A 19,983-nucleotide genomic window follows, 5' to 3' on the forward strand; every position below is an offset into this window, starting at 1 on the left:
TAAGTTTATTATTTATCAGGGGTCGCCACAGCGGAATGAACCGCCAACTTATCCAGCATACGTTTTATGCAGCGAATGCCCTTCCGACCACAACCCAGTACTGGGAAACACCCATACACTCTCACATTGACGCACTTATACACTTCGGCCAATTAAATACATCCAATTCGCCTATAGCGCATGTGTTTGGACTGTGGGGGAAACCAGAGCACCCGGAGCAAACCCACACCAACACGGGGAGAACATGCAAACTCCACACAGAAATGACAACTGGCCCAGCCGGGACACAAACTAGTGACCTTCTTGCTGTGAGGCAACAGTGCTAACCACTGAACCACTGTGCAGCCCCCATATAAAAGATAGTGTACATAATTCACAAAGTAAACAAAAGCAATGCATTAATCAACACGAGAATGGCCTTGAAATGGTTTTAGCTCATTGATTTATGAGTGACTAAATAAGGACAATGTGAAATACCAATAGCTGGACCGATGACAACATCCTGTCCTTTTGAAGACAAAAGCAGCGCGGCTAACCAACGGATTCTGAAAGATGATTTACGCCTGCGCTGCATTATCTCTGAATGTTTCCGTCCGTCTCTAACTCACCGTCTTGTGTGCAGGCTCCCAGCAGGTTGATGATGTTCTTGTGTTTGCCAATAATCTTCATCATCTCCATCTCAGAGATCAGGTCTGACAGGTCTTTCTCCGTGGCATCCGCTAGGAAAGCAATATTGACGAACATATTTTACAATGACCGGTTACGAAATGTTTACGATGTCCCATTGTTACAGATACACAAAATCACAAAAGATTTAAACCCTAAACATAAGTAAGCTAATAAATAATAGTAGTTTATTAATGGTTTATATTAATCAGTAAATCATGAACTTGGGTGACAAATGATTTCAGGCCTTTACTTGCTGACAAGAAGGCAGAAATTATGACCAGCATCAGAATAAACGCACGGCTCTGTTCTGGAGTCACTAGCTCAGACTTGAGCACACACGCACGCACTAATGGCAGAAAATACTTACATTTGAGCATCTTGACGGCCACTTTGGTGATTCTATTGGGTTTTTCTTTATCCATCCCCATCGCCTCGGCCATCATCACCTGTCCAAAGCAGCCTTCGCCAAGAGGTTTCCCGAGAACCAGCCTGAACACACACGCACACACCATAACAACACTCTACAATCATCTGTATTTGGATGGATGGATTTTTTTGTTCTATATGTTAGATTTCATTAAATGATTTATTGATTGATATCTTGGATATATAGATGGATATGTTGGATGGATGGATGGATGGATGAATGGATGGATGGATATGTTGGTTGGATGGATGGATGGATGGGATGTGTTGGAATGGGATGGATGAATGTATTGATGGATGGATAGATGGATGGATGGATGGATGGATATGATGGATTGGAATTGGGGATAAAGGGATGGATAGGATTAACGGATGGCTATGTTGGTTGGTTGGATTGTTGGATGGACAGATGGATGGATGGATGGATGATGGATTTGTTAGATGGATGGATGGACGGGTGGATGAACGGATGAATGGATGGATGGATGGATATGTTGGAAAGATATGTTGGGTAGTTGGATGGATGGATATGTTGGATATATGGGCCGATATGTTGGATGGATGGACAGATATGTTGGAGGGATGGACAGATATGTTGGATATATGGTCCAATATGTTGGATGGATGGACAGATATGTTGGATGGATGGACAGATAAGTTGAATATATTGACCGATATGTTGGAAGGATGGACAGATATGTTGGATGGATGGACAGATATGTTGGATATATGGACCGATATGTTGGATATATGGACCGATATGTTGGATGGATGGACAGATATGCTGGATATTTGGACCGATATGTTGGATATATGGACCGATATGTTGGATGGATGAACAAATATGTTGGATGGATGGACAGATATGTTGGATATATGGACCGATATGTTGGATGGATGGACAGATATGTTGGATGGATGGACAGATATGTTGGATATTTGGACCGATATGTTGGATATATTGACCGATATGTTGGATGGATGGATGGACAGATATGTTGGATATGTAGACCGATATGTTGGATGGATGAACAAATATGTTGGATGGATGGACAGATATGTTGGATATTTGGACCGATATGTTGGATATATTGACCGATATGTTGGATGGATGGATGGACAGATATGTTGGATATGTAGACCGATATGTTGGATGGATGAACAAATATGTTGGATGGATGGACAGATATGTTGGATATATGGACAGATATGTTGGATGGATGGACAGATATGTTGGATATATGGACCGATATGTTGGATGGATGGACAGATATGTTGGATATATGGACCGATATGTTGGATGAATGGACAGATATGTTGGATATATGGACCGATATGTTGGATGGACGGACAGATGATTTGAGTGAATGGACCGATATGTTGGATGAATGGACAGATATGTTGGATATATGGACCGATTTGTTGGATGGATGGACAGATATGTTGGGTGAATGGACCGATATGTTGGATATATGGACCGATATGTTGAATGGATGGACAGATATGTTGGATATATGGACTGATATGTTGGATGGATGAACAGATATGTTGGGTGAATGGACCGATATGTTGGATATATGGACCGATATGTTGGATGGATGGACAGATATGTTGGATATATGGACTGATATGTTGGATGGATGGACAGATATGTTGGATATATGGACTGATATGTTGGATGGATGGACAGATATGTTGGATATATGGACCGATATGTTGGATGGATGGACAGATATGTTGGATATATGGACTGATATGTTGGATGAATGGGCAGATATGTTGGATGAATGGACAGATATGTTGGATGAATGGGCAGATATGTTGGAAGGATGGACAGATATGTTGGATATATGGACCGATATGTTGGATGAATGGACAGATATGTTGGATATATGGACCTGTATGTTGGATGGATGGACAGATATGTTGGATATATGGACCGATATATTGGATGAATGGGCAGATATGTTGGATGAATGGACAGATATGTTGGATATATGGACTGATATGTTGGATGGATGGACAGATATGTTGGATATATGGACTGATATGTTGGATGAATGGGCAGATATGTTGGATGAATGGACAGATATGTTGGATATATGGACCGATATGTTGGAAGGATGGACAGATATGTTGGATATATGGACCGATATGTTGGAAGGATGGACAGATATGTTGGATATATGGACCTGTATGTTGGATGGATGGACAGATATGTTGGATATATGGACCGATATGTTGGAAGGATGGACAGATATGTTGGATATATGGACCGATATGTTGGATGGATGGACAGATATGTTGGATATATGGACCGATATGTTGGATGGATGGACAGATATGTTGGATATATGGACAGATATGTTGGATGGATAAACCGATATGTTGGGTGGAAGAATGGATGTATTTTTAGATGGATGGATAGATGAATGCACCATATTGTCAGTAAATAAGGAGTTTGTTGTGTGTTACCTGTCTCGTTGCACCTCCCAGCGTGGGTCCTGGGGAAGCTCGTATTCGGAGACCCCTGAGAGCATTGGGGAGCCACTGGAGGACAGACGGGATGGACGGACCAACATCCCACCCGAATGCATAGATGAGCTGGAGTCCACAGACACCTGCACGAAAACACCTACAGCTTACTCTCCATACAACACAGCAAAAACCACACACACTGAAGGAGATCTAGTGCACTGATGGGTGTAAAGAAGTTACTCACTCTGATGGGACATCAATAGACACGAATAAAGAGATATTATACAATAAACACCACACACTAAAGGAAAACCAATCAAAACCCACATTTTCATAAAGCATAATTATTTAAAGGAACACTCCACCTTTATTTTTGTTTAAAGCTCATTTTACAAGTCTCCTAGAGTTAAACAGCTGACAATTTTTTAACCCATTCAGCTAAAATCTGAATGTAATTTTTCAGTTTCTGTTGAAGCTATTAAACAATGTAACTACAGAAGACTCAACATTTAAATAGGAAATTGGCAAACGAAATTTAACAAAATGCTAATGGTCTAATCTGATTTAGTTCATTATGCTAAGCTAAGCTAAAAATGACCCCTCCAGAAGAAGAAATCACCTGAATGGATTGAAAAATGGTTCAAGTCAAGGGCTTAACTCTAGGAGACTTGTAAAATTGCCCTTTTATTTTATTTTTTTTAAGTGGAGTTTTCTTTAACATAAAACTTTGAGTTTAAATTATTTATTAATTATATTCAACATTTAATTCAAAAGCCATATGGCAGCTTCGAAATGTACAAAGTTTATTTTAATAGCGCACATTGTTATTCTTTAAGTAAACTATTAATCAGTGCAAGTTAAAACACTTGAAAAAAAAATAGAAAAATGTTTGTCTTGGTAATCCTCAATCAAATTCTGAGCATTTTATTCTGCGTTTGGAGTGGTGGTCCTTCTCTGCTGACGTCAGTTTGATGCTTTAGCCACAATATTCTGAGCCACACCCCTCTTACCTTTAGTTTGCCACAGAAATGATGCTCAAAAAACCCCCGCCCCCTTATCAATATTCCATTTCAGATGAAAGCACATCAACATGTCTCAGCAACTTCCAGTTCATACAGACAGTCCAGTCATCATTGGGGGTGTAAGCCTCGATGAGTAGGAGGGCCGATCTTGGTGGTAGTGGCAAACATTCAAATGAGAGCTGGCAAATTATTGCAGGCCAAATTATGTCAGTCTGGAATCCACAAGACTGTGTGTTGTTCAGGGTGAATGAATTTCACATGCAAGTTTTGCAGTGTTTAAATTGGTCATGTGGATTTACTACTGTCAGGTTTTAGTTTACTAGAGGAGGAATTCGGTCAGTGCAAAAGAAATACACATGAAAAAAAACTATTTATATGTATTTATGTATGTATTATATCATCTTTGCATCAAATTACAAAATATAAATTGCCGCTAGGCGAGGCAGTGGCGCAGTAGGTAGTCCTGTCGCCTCACAACAGGAAGGTCGCTGGATCGAACCTCGGCTCAGCTGGCGTTTCTTTGTGGAGTTTGCATGTTCTCCCTGCCTTCGCGTGGGTTTCCTCCGGGTGCTCCGGTTTCCCCTACAGTCCAAAGACATGCGGTACAGGTGAATTGGGTAGGCTAAATTGTCAGTAGTGTATGAGTGTGTGTGTGAATGAGTGTGTGGATGTTTCCCAGAGATGGGTTGCGGCTGGAAGGGCATCCGCTGCGTAATATCTGGCGACCCCAGATTTTGTAAAGGGACTAAGCCGACAAGAAAATGAATGAATGAATGAAATTGCCGCTAATGCATGGCATTTCTGTTGTAGCCTCTATCGGGCAGGACAGCAAATTTGACGTTGTTCTCTCTTCCGGCTGCCGTTAACAGTCTCACAAAATTGTTTTCCTTTTTCTGAAAGTCTTGATAACACCATAATTGAATTTTTCCTTTATTATTTCACCAAATAGGATTGCCAAAAAATATTTGATGTACTCTCCCATTCACTGCGCTCTTAAGTTCACCCAACTATGACGACTTCTGCTGCTGAGAAACCTGGAAACGTGCAAAGGGTCCACTGGAAGTCCATCAACACACTGAAATAAAATTCGGTCGATGCAGACTTTCAATGAACAACATTACAGTTAAATATTGATCCTATTCGATGTCTTTGACTGTTGTTACGTCCGTGCAATCACTAAATCCATCAGTATCCACCAGATGCCACAACAAACAGCTGCTGAAATGAGATGTTTGTGTGTTTAGTAGTAAAGATATCAAACCCCCTATCTACTTTCTGTTACCTGTCTGCGCAGGGGGATGCTCTTGGCCAGCTTGTGGACGGCCAGCTGGCTGTTGAAGTCGCTTTTCTTGGCAGAGCTGTGCATTTTGGCCAGCACGGCGGTCCCCACCATCACACAGATGAGGAAGAAGCCCACGCAGTAGATCAGCACCTCCAGGTACGTCTGGTTGGGCAGCTGAGTCGGGGGAACGGCTGGATTATAAAAGAAAGGAACAATGCAGGGTGGCAGAAGGGAAGGGGTGATGATCATGTTTATTGACCTTCGTGAGCTGAGAAAACACAGCTATTTACATCTCAGTTGACTCAACTTTTAATCTAAGTACTGCTTTTGACTTGATTTAAGTCAACTCAAAAAGCCATGAAGCAAGTTGCCTTATATTTTAAGTTGAGTCAACTTTCTTTCTTTTTTTAACAGTGATGCAGTTAAAAACAGAAGTGTACATACACTGTATAAAAAGGCATACAACCATTTAAAAAAGGTCAGATGGTAATGTGACTAAACTGTTTCTCTTTTAGGCAAGTCAGGATTATCAAATGTGTTTCTGTTCTGCTTAATAGCAGAATAATGAGAGAGAGATTTTATGAGAAATTGTTTTAACTTTTCTTGAAAGTCAAGTTCACATATAATACGATTATTCTGCCTCTGAAAAAGCTCAGATGATGATGTCAAGTTTTTGGAAGATTCTGATTGGCTAATTGACAACATTTGAGTTAATTGGAGGCACGACTGTAGAATAGTATTAAAGGAAAACCTCAAGCACACTGCTTCCTTGTGTGACAACATGGGAAAATCAACAAGCCAGAATCAACAACTAAGCCAGATTACAGTTTGCTAAATTTCACTGGGAAAACGAATAATGTTTGGAGGCATGTCCTGTGCTCTGATGAATCTAAGATTGAACTGTTTGGCCATAATGACCAGTGCTACATTTGGAGGACAAAGGGGAAAGCGCACAAGCCTGGGAACACCATCCCAACTGTGAAGTATGGGGGCGGCAGCATCATGTTGTGGGGCTGTTTTGCTGCAGGAGGGACTGGTCCACTTCACAGCATAGATGGCATCATGAAGAAAGAACATTATATAGAAATACTGAAGCAACATCTCAAGACATCAGCCAGGAAATTAAAACTTGGCCACAAATGGATCTTCCAAACAGACCATGACCCTAAGCATGCTGCCAAATGAGTTAAAATGTGCTTGAAAGACAACAGATTGAATGTTTTGGAGTGGCCATCACAAAGCCCTGATCTCAATCCTATAGAAAATGTGTGGGCAGAGTTGAAAAAGCTTGTGCGAGCAAGACAGCCTACAAATCTGACTCAGCTACACCAATTCTGTCAGGAGGAATGGGCCAAAATTCCTGCAAACTATTGTGTGAAGCTTGTGGAAGGAGACCCAAAACATTTGACCAAAGTTATACAGTTTAAAAGCAAAGCTAAAAAAATACCAAGAAAATGTGTGTAAACTTTTAAATGTCTAGAAATTAATAATAAAAAAAAAAGTCTCAAAAAAAAATTTAGCTCATTATTCTGGCATTTAGCAAATGTAAATCATTCAGGTAATCCTAACGGACCTAAAATAGTAAATGTTTAGTATGATTTAACACCAGACGTTTTTAAAAAAAAATGGTTATGTTCATTTTTTTAGAGTGTATGTAAACTTCTGGTTTCAACTGTAAATATGAATTAACACATGCAATTCCTTTTAAAATCAAAACACACAGAAATGCACACACACACACACACACACACACACCAAAAGAAAACCTCATTTAGGGAAGTTGTTGTTTCACGTGAATGGTGCACTGCGAAGAACACAAACTCCTATTGTAGCATCATAATCACTTCTTTCATGGATCGGGTTTCACGGCACATTCTTCTGCTTATATGACTAGCAGGAGAAGGAAACCGCGGCTCATGATACTTGGCAGCTCTCGCTTCGAGATTAGACCCCCCCCCCAAAAAAATGGGCTCATGTAAACTCATATGAGACATTAAATTTGCAACACAAATACAAATGTAAATTGAGAGGAATGGCTTATCTGGGCGGGTCCACTAAATCTGAACTGGGTATGTGTTTCAGTGAAGGATAAATGGAGAGTTAGGTTATGGGGCTAAAATTACACGAGAAGTCAGGCTGATACAGATATTTCCTACGCTGTTTGCTTGGTGTTTGTCTGCCCCAGAGGCTCTGCTTTATTATACTGGGTGTCTTTCACATAGTCCATGCACACACAAAAGATGTCATTGTATCGTGTGTATACGTTTCACACAGCACACAACAATATGCATGCAAATGCATCTCACTGGCAGGTCACTTCTCTTTGGCTTGACTTTTAATCGACAATCATATTTGAATGCTGAGGTGTGAACATGAAGCTCGAGTAATAGTATTTTATTGGTCGACTGCACATGCAAATGCAAAAAGATCAACATTCAAGGATTAAAGGGATAAATAGTTCACCTAGAAATTAAAATGTGCGATTAATTTAGCCACCCACAGGTCAACTTTTGTTCTTCAGTAGAACATTACAGAAGATTTCGAGCTGAATCTGTTGTTTTTGGTTATGATATAATGGCAGTGAATGGTTACAGGCTTTTTAGATTCAAAATAAAGACTTACAAATGAATCCAAATCTATAGTCATGGCTCCTGATGAAACATTTGAGGTCTTGTGAGGCCAAACGATCGCTCCGTGTAAGAAGTTGAACATTATTTACAATATTACTAGCTTTAATCCACACCCTGGACTTCAATCGGACTACATTCGCACATACACTCACCGGCCACTTTATTAGGTACACCTGTCCAACTGCTTGTTAATGCAAATTTCTTATCAGCCAATCGCATGGCAGCAACTCAATGCATTTAGGCATGTCGACATGGTCAAGACGACCTGCTACAGTTCAAACTGATTATCAGAATGGGGAAGGAAGGGGATTTCAGTGACTTTGAATGTGGCATGATTGTTGATGGTTTGAGTATTTCAGAAACTGCTGATCCACTGGGATTTTCACGCACAACCATCTCTAGGGTTTACAGAGAATGGTCTGAAAAAGAGAAAAGATCCAGTGAGCGGCAGTTCTGTGGGCGCAAATGCCTTGTTGATGCCAGAGGTCAGAGGAGAATGGCCAGACTGGTTCCAGCTGATAGAAAGGCAACTCAATTTGGCATCAACAACATGAAAGCATGCATCCATCCTGCCTTGTTTCAACGATCAGGCTGGTGGTGGTGGTGTAATGGTGTGGGGGATATTTCCTTGGTGCACTTTGGGTCCATTAGTTCCAATTGAGCATCGTGTCAACACCACAGCCTACCTGAGTATTGCTGCTGACCATGTCCATCCCTTTATGAGCACAGAGTCTCCATCTTCTGATGGCTACTTCCAGCAGGATAACGCACCATGTCATAAAGTATGAATCATCTCAGACTGGTTTCATGAACATGGCAATGAGTTCACTGTACTCAAATGGCCTCCACAGTCACCAGATCTCAATCCAATAGAGCACCTTTGGGATGTGGTGGAACGGGAAATTCGCATCATGGATGTGCAGCCGACAAATCTGCAGTAACTGTGTGACGCTATCATGTCAATATGGAGCAAAATCTCTGAGGAATATTTCCTGTATCTTGTTGAATCAATGCCACGAAGGATGAAGGCAGTTCTGAAGGCAAAAGGGGTCCAACCTGGTACTCCCGTAACATGTACCTAATAAAGTGGCCGGTGAGTGTTTATGTCTGTTTGATCAGGCTGTGGAACAAAGCTAATAATATTGCAAAACAACGTTCAATTTCCTTCAGAGACTGATGGTTTGGCTTAACAAGACCTTAGAGGGTCATCAGGAGCCATGACTATTTAGACTCATTTGAATGTGTTCATATTGAATCTAAAAAACCCTGTCACCATCATCACCAAGAACAACAGATTTAGCTCAAAATCTTCCAGTAAATTACCACAAATGTCCAAATTTGGGTGAACTATCCCTTTAAGAAGGAAATGTTGGACTGACAAGCATCTTGATAAACTGAATCGATTTAAATGCATAAATCGATTCTCCCTCTAGGTGAGGTGCTTATCAAAACCCGAGCCGAAGAGGAAATGATGTCAGCATAGTGTTGCTTATGCTCACAGTCAGGCTCTTCGGGATGCTTGTCTAGTATTCAGGCAAAAAAAAAAAAAAAAAAAAAAAGTTAATAGGAAACAGGTTAATCTTGAAAAACTCGGAAAGGATTTTATATACTGAAAGTTTATCCTGGAAACAAAGCGTCACCAAACCTCCAACCACAAAACTTAAAACGTGAAACTTAAAAATATAATACAAACCAAATATTGATAAATTAATCGCCATTACTAAAAACGGACACTTATTTCTTATTGTGGATTGTGGATCTACTTTCTGTCAATTTTCAAGACAGGTAAAAAATAATATCTTATTTTCAGACATAATTAGATTATGATACAAGATAAAAACTATGTAAGCATTTATGTAGTGTAGTATTATATAAATAGAAAACACTACAATAACACTACATGAACAATGACGTGTTAATATGTAAACTGAACATTACAGTATTATGAATTAATGATGAGTTAATGTATGCGATAATCATGAACTTATACAACATTCATGTGGGAATAACGGCTACCTTAATTACTTGTTTGTAGATGATTGTTTGTTAATTAATGTAATAATTACCACATTAGTTCATGCTTTAACCATCATGAACTCATATGTTAATGTATAATGATATCATGACTTTACTTGAAGGGGCACATCATCATTAACCCATTCTTAACTCCTCATGAACTTCTTGTGCACGTCAGTCTAGTGCGTTTACACTGAATAACAATGGAAGAGTGTTCTGTCAACACCAACAGTTTAAACACAGGAGTTCATGAGTAGTAAGGATGAGTTTACGGTGAAGTCATGCATAATCATACACTAACAGCTCACAAATGCATGTTGGTTACATGTGGCTTAAAATTAAATGTTAGTTAATACATTAACATGTACTAACAAGTAATTAAGGTAGCCGTTATTCACACACGTTGTAGTTAAAGTTCATGATTAGCATGCACCTTAACTCATTATTAATTCATAATAATGTTTAGTTTACATATTAATACATAGTTATTTATGTATTATTATTGTAAAGTGTTACCTATATTAATTAAAAGTGTATATTAACAATACTATCACTTATTAATAATTAATAAATGCATGATATTTCAGTTTTAGACAGACTGAGAGAGGTTTGGCTTCGCTCTGATTCCATTTTTCTAAAAGGAAGACGACAAACATGTCACTTTGACATGCTCTGACTGACATTCGGAGCATCAGTCAACACCCAGATGAATAACAAAACCACAAAGCAGACACACAGGGGTTGAAGAATGGTGCGGTTCGCAAAAGAATGACTTTGCATTGTTATTCCTTAGAAAACCACGGCACTGTGATGAAAGAGCCAGTGTTCACCAGCACTGACAACATCCTCATGTTTTGTTCATTTAATAGCATGTGATATTGTCACGAAACACTGTTGAAATCGGTTTAGTTCTTTCTACAGTGCTTTTGCCGAATGGGACCCAAATTTGAAGTACACCATATCTGGACATGAGCAGGGTGCGAATTTCAGAGGGGTTTAGGGGGGATTATTAACACCTGATCCCCCTTGAAAGACATCAAAACAAGTTATATGGGGGGGGTCAGCTCTTTAAAAGTAAAATAATGTTCAATATTAGCGTTCTTAAATATTAATATTCAATAATGTATATTATAAATAAACATTTGACCACCCCCTAATACGGTTCATACCACTGTGATGCATTCAATCGAGCCAATCAATGCTAGAAAAAATATCATTCAACAGTCTGAATCTGGCAGTTCTAGAGCACAGATAGACATCTCAAGTGTTCACAAGACACATTTCTTGTAAAATAGTTGTTTATATCAGCATGTAGCTTAAAAAAAAAAACATATTTTATACACATAATTTGTACAGTTTGACTTAGAGTAATCTCTAAAATAGTCACTAAATATCCTTCAAAACACTGAAAACTATATATTTTAGTAACAAATTAGTTGTACTTTAAATACATCCATAAATTTAATCCACTGAAGCATGTATTACATTGAACAAAAAAATTGTTCTTTCTACAGTGTGTTTTTGCTAAATGGGACCCAAATTTGAACTGCACCATATCTGGATATGAGCAGAGTGCGAATTTCAGGGTGGTTTGGGGGGGATTATTAACACCTGATCCCCCTTGAAAGACATCAAAACAAGATATATGGGGGGGTCAGCCCTTTAATAGTGAGATAATCTTCAATATTAGCATTCTTAATTATTAATATTCAATAATGTATATTATAAATATGCATTTGACCACCCCTTAATATGGTTCATACCACTGTGATGCATTCAATCGAGAAAAAAAATATCATTCAACAGTCTGAATCTGGCAGTTCTAGAGCACAGATAGACATCTCAAGTGTTCACAAGACACGTTTCCTGTAAAATAGGTGTTTATATCTACATGTAGCCTAAAAAAACAGATTTTATACACATCATTTGTATAGTTTCACCTACAATAACCTCTAAAATAATCACTAAATAGCCATTAAAACACTGAAATCTATATATTTTAGTAATAAATTAGATGCACTTTCAATACATCCATAAATTTGATTCACTGAAGGATCTATTATACTGAAAAAAAATTATTCAGAGATGATTCATTAGATTTACTACATTTTTCTTTAGTTAAGCAGTTGTAAACAATCTATTTGGGCTGAATTTAAACATACAAATCAAGTTGAACATTACTAAATGTAATTAGTTTGTTTAAATTCAACACATTTAAATTGTTTGCAATAATTATTTCAGTGTACCAAACTACTAGCGAAAAAGTTGACCCCCTGATTGTCAATGTATAATTCGCACACTGGACAGGAGTCATATTTATGTAACATGAATGTCCAAAATGGGCCCCTATTTTGTTGTTTCTTGACAATAGCTTGTGATTTGCATAAATATACCTGTTATTAATCTACAATTGCGATGTCACCATATTCAACCCACAGTGTGAACAAATTTAAGCCCAAAGTATGCTTGAGTTTTGGTGTTTAAACACAAGAATCATGTGTTGGTGGATTTTCAGTAATTAGTAGGAGTTCATCAGACTAGGAGTGTGCAATATTTATTATGATAATATCTCAATTTTAACAACGTGCAAGCTGGGATCAGAGTAACTCAAATTAAAAATTAAAAAACACACTGAGTGTGTGAAGCCTATTAAAATGCTGTTAAAATCACCCTATAATATAAAAATAAGCATTTAATCATTTAAATTAAAGTGTTTTTCATTTATTTACGGTAGTGAATTGCATTATGGGATGTTAATCTCTGCTCTGTTGACTTTTAATGTTGAAAATTCAACTCTAGAGTTTAACAAAGTAACGTTTATTGACATTTTAGTAGTTTTAAATAATACAATGCACAAGAAATAATAATATATAGCGAGAAGTCTGTAAAATAAAAGAAAATGTACTGGCAGTGTATTACAAGGGATTTGTAGTGTAATATACAACACCAACCCAAAGAAAATAACACATTAAACTATTAAAAATGCTCACTAAAGTCACTTTTTCCAACTTTTCAAGGTTAAAAGTAGTTTTAAGGAAGATCAAGGTCTCATAATGCAAATCAAAAACATGAATAAATATAAATTCATAAAAACTTGAATCACTAAAAATGAAAAACTGCAATTAGTGTAAAATTCAAAAGTGATGAAAGCAAAGCTAAGTTACGTCTATCTTTGCCAATCAGTTATAAAAATAAAGTAATAGCATGAACAGACAGTGGACACAAAATGCAAATGAAACTAATACAGTAAATAATTATGAAGAATTAAGGTAAACGTTTTCATATTAAACAATGAAGTTACGTAGTAAAGGAATGAACAACTGGATGGGAGACCACATGGGTCTGTGTGGGTCCTAATGCCCCAGTATAGTGACGGGGACTCTATACTGCTCAGTGAGCGCCGTCTTTCGGATGAGACGTTAAACCGAGGTCCCGACTCTCGGTGGTCGTTAAAAATCCCAGGATGTCCTTCAAAAAGAGTAGGGGTTTAACCCCGGCATCCTGGCCAAATCTGCTCACTGTCCTCTGCCCATCATGGCCTCCTAACCCTCCCCATATTCAATTGGCTTCATCACTGTCTCCTCTCCACCAATCAGCTGGTGTGTGGTGTGCGGTCTGGCGCAAAATGGCTGCCGTCGCGTCATCCAGGTGGATGCTGCACACTGGTGGTGGATGAGGAGTAAACGAAAATAATTTTGGACCAATACATTTAGTCTTGGCTTTCATTTACTAAAATACTGCACACCCCTACTAAATAAATAGGGGTCAAATGAATACTGCACAGACCTACTTATTAAATAAGTATTGCACCCTATTTCAACTGCAAACTGACTGCAAAACAAAACTAAATACTAAAAACAACTCAATGCACATTTGCGTACATCATATATGGATGGTTAAAAACAGTTGAATTTTCACTCAGGATGAAGACTGTACCCTAGCATGCATGTAAAACTAAACCAAACATACTTTGGGCTTTAAGACAGGCAGAAGAAAACCATGAACCAAAAAGAGCACCACAAGATACCTTTATAGACAGTCAACCATGCAGAGTGATGGGAGTGGCCGATAGAGTTTCCGGCCAAGCAGGTGTACTCTCCAGCGTCCTCTAAAGACACATTCCTGATCTGCAGTACCTCCATCTCCTTATCCGTGGTGTTGACGCCTGCCGTCTAAACAGAAGAACCACAGGATGAAGCCAGAGAGCTCCAGGAAAACCCACCGGAGGCGACAGAGAGAGAGTTTTTTGGAGTAAAAAGAGGGGCGTTAGAAACACCCTTCACCGTCCCTAAAGAAAGAAGAACTGCTCCCCGATTGGATCCTTCGATGAGCCTGCTGGCAGATTTGCGGTTAGTTGGAGAACACGGATTCACCTGAGACCCAACACCTGAAGACGAGGGTGACTTTTACCCGAATATGTCCATCTCCACATGCACAAGATGGGCCTCATGGAACATCGCCCAGCAGAGACTGTACCGGAATCACTCTGAGCACACACAGTCTCACACACACAGACTTGTTCCTATATCCCAGTGGGGACACTCATAGATGTATTCATGATTCTACACTGTCAGAAACAAGGGTACAAAAGCTGGCACTGGGGTGGTACACTTTTGTACTTTACAGCTGCACATTAGTATCTTTAGGTCAGTGGTTCCCAAACTGGGGGTCACACGACAGTGAGTAGGGGGTCGCCTGGTGATTTCCCAAAAAACAAACACATTTTTATTAAACTATTATTAGTACTTTATTTGATCTATAACCTACAGAATATATATATAAAAAAAGTTAATAATTAAAAATAAACACTTATTGGATTGTGAGCCTTGGGGGACTACGTTAGATTAACATCACAGCAATAGCGTTAATTACAGCGTATACATTTTACAGCACCATCTTAAGCTTTCACACATGTTTGGCATTCACTTACATTAAAAATATAGATCACAACTGAACATGGAGGTTGTTCTCTGAGTGGGGGTCTCCAAAATTAAATAATGTACTTGTTGTGTTTCATATACTGTGCCTTTCCATCTCCTTAGGTGATATTCATGTTGAAATTAGGCAAATTAATAAATTACTATAAAAAGGTGTATGGTTAGACTGTTGCATTGTTTGTGTTGTCAATATGCTCATGTTTTATAGGACTATAGAGTGGATGAACTATGACGTCAATTTGTATGCAAAAACCCGGAAGCGAGCTAGCATTTTAGCACTTCCGGTTCCCTCGTCCCAAAGTCAATGGGTTTTTTGAATGGGGTTTCAGTAAAATCACTTAAATAAGGTTTGTGGCTAACACCAACTTAAGATACTTTCACATTTTGTTCTACGACATAAAACACATCAGTTACAGCTCACTCTTCAACTTTTAAATCGATTATGCTTCTTTAAAAAAGACGGTTGCTATCAAGTTGCTAAATGGGACTACAGGCGGTGTCGGGGACATTATACGTCATCGAACTGATCTGGTCTGGAGCGCAGCTCGCTTGTGTTGGACGTTTGGATTTGTCTGTAATTTAGGTATTTTCATGAATAGTATTTTATAGTTTGTTGTATTATTCTAATTGAGAATTCAGATTGTGTGTAGATAATTCCTTCACTTGTAAAGGCTGTCAGGACAGATTCATTTGTTGATCATTTATTTTAATTAAACGATATTATGAAGATACTGCTCACCAGTGCAGCCTGTCTCTCTCCTACTGCCCTGCAGTAATGCAAACGTGTGAATAAATGTGTAAAAATACATGCATATTAACTGTCATTTTAACGTGATCAAGTGATTTCTCGTCTTTTTTTCATCATCTGAATACATTTAACTGCAATATTTACACTCCTCCATAAAACGTTCAGCAGATGTGACTGTATGAGCTGCTTTTCGCTGTACTTCGTGACAAAAAAGAAATATTGAATGTTGCTCTGTGTCCATGATGGAACTTTCAGGCATTTGATTGACTTGTTTCTCCACACGCCTCATTTCTGTCGTCTGTTAAGGTAAGCGGGCTGTGTGCATGCGAGCGATACACTTATTTAAATATATGTCTCATAATAATACTATATAGGCACATTCATACACATTTTTAAAACTTTTAGAACAACCGCAAAGCAAAACAGATTTCCCACGTAAAAACGATCCAAAAGGCACAAAGGTCTATGTGTGTTTGCGTATTTATTAGTTTATAATATATAGCGTGGATTATAATATAATAAACAGAGAGATTAACTCTTTGTCATGGACAATATTTCTAAAAAATAAGCTTGATAAGTCGTCTGTAAAAGGGTGGGGCTGACGTCACTGACGAGCGCCCCGAGGGCTCTGTAGTCCGTTTATAGCCTAATGTTAGCTTTTCAAGTCTTGCGTTTGCATTTAAGATCAAAAAGTGCTCAAAGTTGTATTTTCGTGTGACAATTATCCGGTTGAACAAAACGTGTAAGTGTAATGAACCGTGTTTGAACACAGAGCTTATTATTCGCAATCTTCGAAAACCCTAAGGGAAAATCCTATAGGGATTTTCACGAGGGAACCAGTTTTATGCTAGCAGCCGATTAGCCTACAAAGTGACGTCATAGTTCCTCCACTCTATTGGTCTGTGCACCATTGTGCACAACGTTTGTATATTTCTAACCACCTCAGAGGAAAATAGAGGGATTGTGAGTCCCTGGCATTGTTTTTTTGGGGGTTGTGGCCTAAAAAGATTGGCAATGCCTGTTTTAGCGTACACTTTTGTACAGCTAAAGTTCCCGTTTGTAGCTTTAAGTACTTTGAGGCACAGATTTGTACTTTATTTAGGTATTAATATGCATCATTACAGACTGTTAGGCACAAAATAATACCTGTCGAAAAGGTACCGTCCTGGTGACAGATTTTGTACCTTTATTTCCTACACTCTCAGAAATAAAGGTACGCGAGCTGTCACTGGGGTGGTACCTTTTCAAAAGGTACAAATTTGTACCTTAAAGGTCCATATTAATACCTCAAGGGTACATATTAGTACTTAAAAAGTACAAAAGTGTTCCTCTTAAAATCTTTAGGTACTAATATTTACTTTTGAGGTACCAATATGGACCCTTTAAGTACAAATGTGTACCTTCTGAAAAGGTACCACCCCAGTGACAGCTCGCGTACCTTTATTTCTGAGAGTGTATGAGTGTATTATGCAAACCCTATACTCTATCATCCTACCCCAATCATAACATAAGACAATCTGCAGTTTTACATTTTCAATTTTAAAGTCATGTGTATCTCAATGTCGGTCCTCTCAGCGACAGAAGACCCCACAGGTCTGTGTGCATTAATATGTGTCCCCACTGGGATATAAAAACAAGTACAAGCACACACAATCGAAAGTAAAGGCTATCAGACAGGAAGATGAAAATAAACGATTAGAAAGAGTGTGAAAGAAATATGAAAGAGGAAATAAAAGAGAAAAATGCTTGAGTAAAGAACTCGTTACACTTTAAACGAAATCGAAGCGCGAACTAAAAATTAATAAAAAAAATTTAAAAATCTGAAAATAAAGTTGGTTTAGGCAATTCAAAACAGCTCACTAATGCAAACTTTAGGCACTAAAGTTATTTTTGGCTCCTAAACTCCTTTGAGCTCCCATTGGTTTATTGCAATTACACAATCAGTGGGCGTGTTTTAGGACTCCGCCTTCTTTGATGCGCAATTTCTTCCCTTCCATTCGTATATCACATACATGAGGGTCAGAAAGGAGATTAACGTCCAAACAACAACACTGGAGAGTCGAGTAGCAGAGCTAATAAACTACCTGACAAATGTCTTGTCGCCGATCCATGTTTTTGGGAACAACAAATAATAACTTGACTTCTAGTTGATCATTTGGTATCAGCAGTGGCTTATATGAAAGGTAAAGGCGTCAAGATGACACTTATTTCACCACAATAAAATCTGATCATGCCTTGATTATAAATGATTTCATTAGGACAGTAAGCTCTCACTTTGCTTAGATAAAAGTCTCATCACTGAACAGAAATAATGTCCAGTATAGAATATAAAGTCCTGCTGCAGTGAAGACAAAATGAATATTGTGTCTGACTCCATCATGAGCTTGGAGGACTGCATCCATACATCTCTGACATGACTCAAATCACTGATTAATAAAGTCATCTGGAATGGCAAAGAAAGAGTTCTTGTAGGACTCCCAGAGTTCATCAAGATTCTTTAGATTTTCTTCAATGCCTCCTCCATCTTACAGACATGCTCAATAATGTTCATGTCTGGTGACTGGGCTGGCCAATCCTGGAGCACCTTGACCTTCTTTGCTTTCAGGAGCTTTGATGTGGAGGCTGAAGTATGAGAAGGAGCGCTATCCTGCTGGAGAATTGTCCCTCTCCTGTGGTTTGTAATGTAATGGGCAGCACAAATGTCTTGATAGCTCAGGCTGTTGATGTTGCTAAACATTCTGCAGATCTCAGACCCCAAACCATGATTTTTCCTTCACCAAACTTGACTGATTTCTATGAGAATCTTGGGTCCATGCGACCTCATGCCACTTTTGACGAAGTCAAGTTATTATTTGTTGCTTATTTGTTTACGACAAGACTTTTGTCAGGTAGTGTACAGATGTATCCGCACCTGAATGATTTTAAAGACTTGGTGGGGGTCACACTGAAACAAGCAGTGTGAGTTTGCGCACTCTGCGTGAGTGGTGCCATTTAGTGTCTGTACAAAGCAAATAGTAAACAATGAATGCCCATAGTGTAGCTTCTCCTGGAGAAGACTGGAAGATGTTTATGAAACTGTTCTCTCACAGCCACCAATGGGAATGAATAGCCAATTATTCCTGTGTATGTTTTATGCAGCGGATGTCCTTCCAGCTGCAACCCAGTACTGGGAAACACCCATACACACTCATACACTACGGCCAATTAAGCTTACCCAATTCCCCTATAGCGCATGTGTTTAGACTGTGGGGAAAACCGGAGGAAACCCACACCAATACGGGGAGAACATGCAAACTCCACACAGAAATGCCAACTGATCCAGCCGGGACTTGAACCAGTGACCTTTTCGCTGTGAGGTGAGAGGGCTAACCACTTAGCCACCCCCACATCAACCAGATCTTAAAATAAAATACAAATATCATTAATTCCTTTCAGTGATAAAGAAACAGCGAGACTTCACTGGCATTTCTATCCTACGAGAAAGCGACAGTCACAGAAAACAAAGTCGAAGGTGAAGAAAGAAAAGGCTGAGAGCAAAGTGAAGGAATTCAGGCGGGCACATTCGCAAGGTGCCACCGAAACGCTTTTGAAGTGCAGGAGAGCGCAAGTAATCTTCAGAGGGCATGAAGCGCACCCTTATTAGGAGGGCACAAGAGACCGAGAGAAGGAAACGTCCAATGTAAACAACAGCCAAAACACTTCCAGTTGCTCTGCTGGGATTTTCCATGGCGTCATTTACGGTACCACAGGAAAAAAAGGAGCGACGAGAAGACGA

The 19,983-nt window shown here is 38.9% G+C and overlaps 1 protein-coding gene across 6 annotated transcripts in view; it reads right to left on the reverse strand.

Annotated features, from left to right (window-relative positions):
- Window positions 1-19,983, reverse strand: part of fgfr1a (fibroblast growth factor receptor 1a) — a 95,675-nt gene that overhangs the window by 10,836 nt on the left and 64,856 nt on the right. For 3 of the 6 annotated variants that reach the window (XR_012383561.1, XR_012383562.1, NM_001309399.1), the window contains exons 8-12: window positions 14,551-14,695; window positions 5,878-6,068; window positions 3,571-3,716; window positions 1,037-1,158; window positions 609-719 (exon numbers count right to left, since the gene is read on the reverse strand). Coding sequence is in view for 4 of the 6 variants with exons in the window: in NM_001309399.1 (NP_001296328.1) it covers window positions 609-719; window positions 1,037-1,158; window positions 3,571-3,716; window positions 5,878-6,068; window positions 14,551-14,695 (715 nt within the window). In the remaining 2 variants the exon portion in view is untranslated. Of the gene's footprint in view, window positions 1-608; window positions 720-1,036; window positions 1,159-3,570; window positions 3,717-5,871; window positions 6,069-14,550; window positions 14,696-19,983 lie in introns of all 6 variants that reach the window. The other 3 variants (NM_152962.3, XM_009304304.5, NM_001309400.1) reach the window with 3 other exon arrangements.

The sequence above is a fragment of the Danio rerio genome, chromosome 8, assembly GCF_049306965.1.
Source record: "Danio rerio strain Tuebingen ecotype United States chromosome 8, GRCz12tu, whole genome shotgun sequence".
Taxonomy (NCBI): Eukaryota; Metazoa; Chordata; class Actinopteri; order Cypriniformes; family Danionidae; genus Danio; species Danio rerio.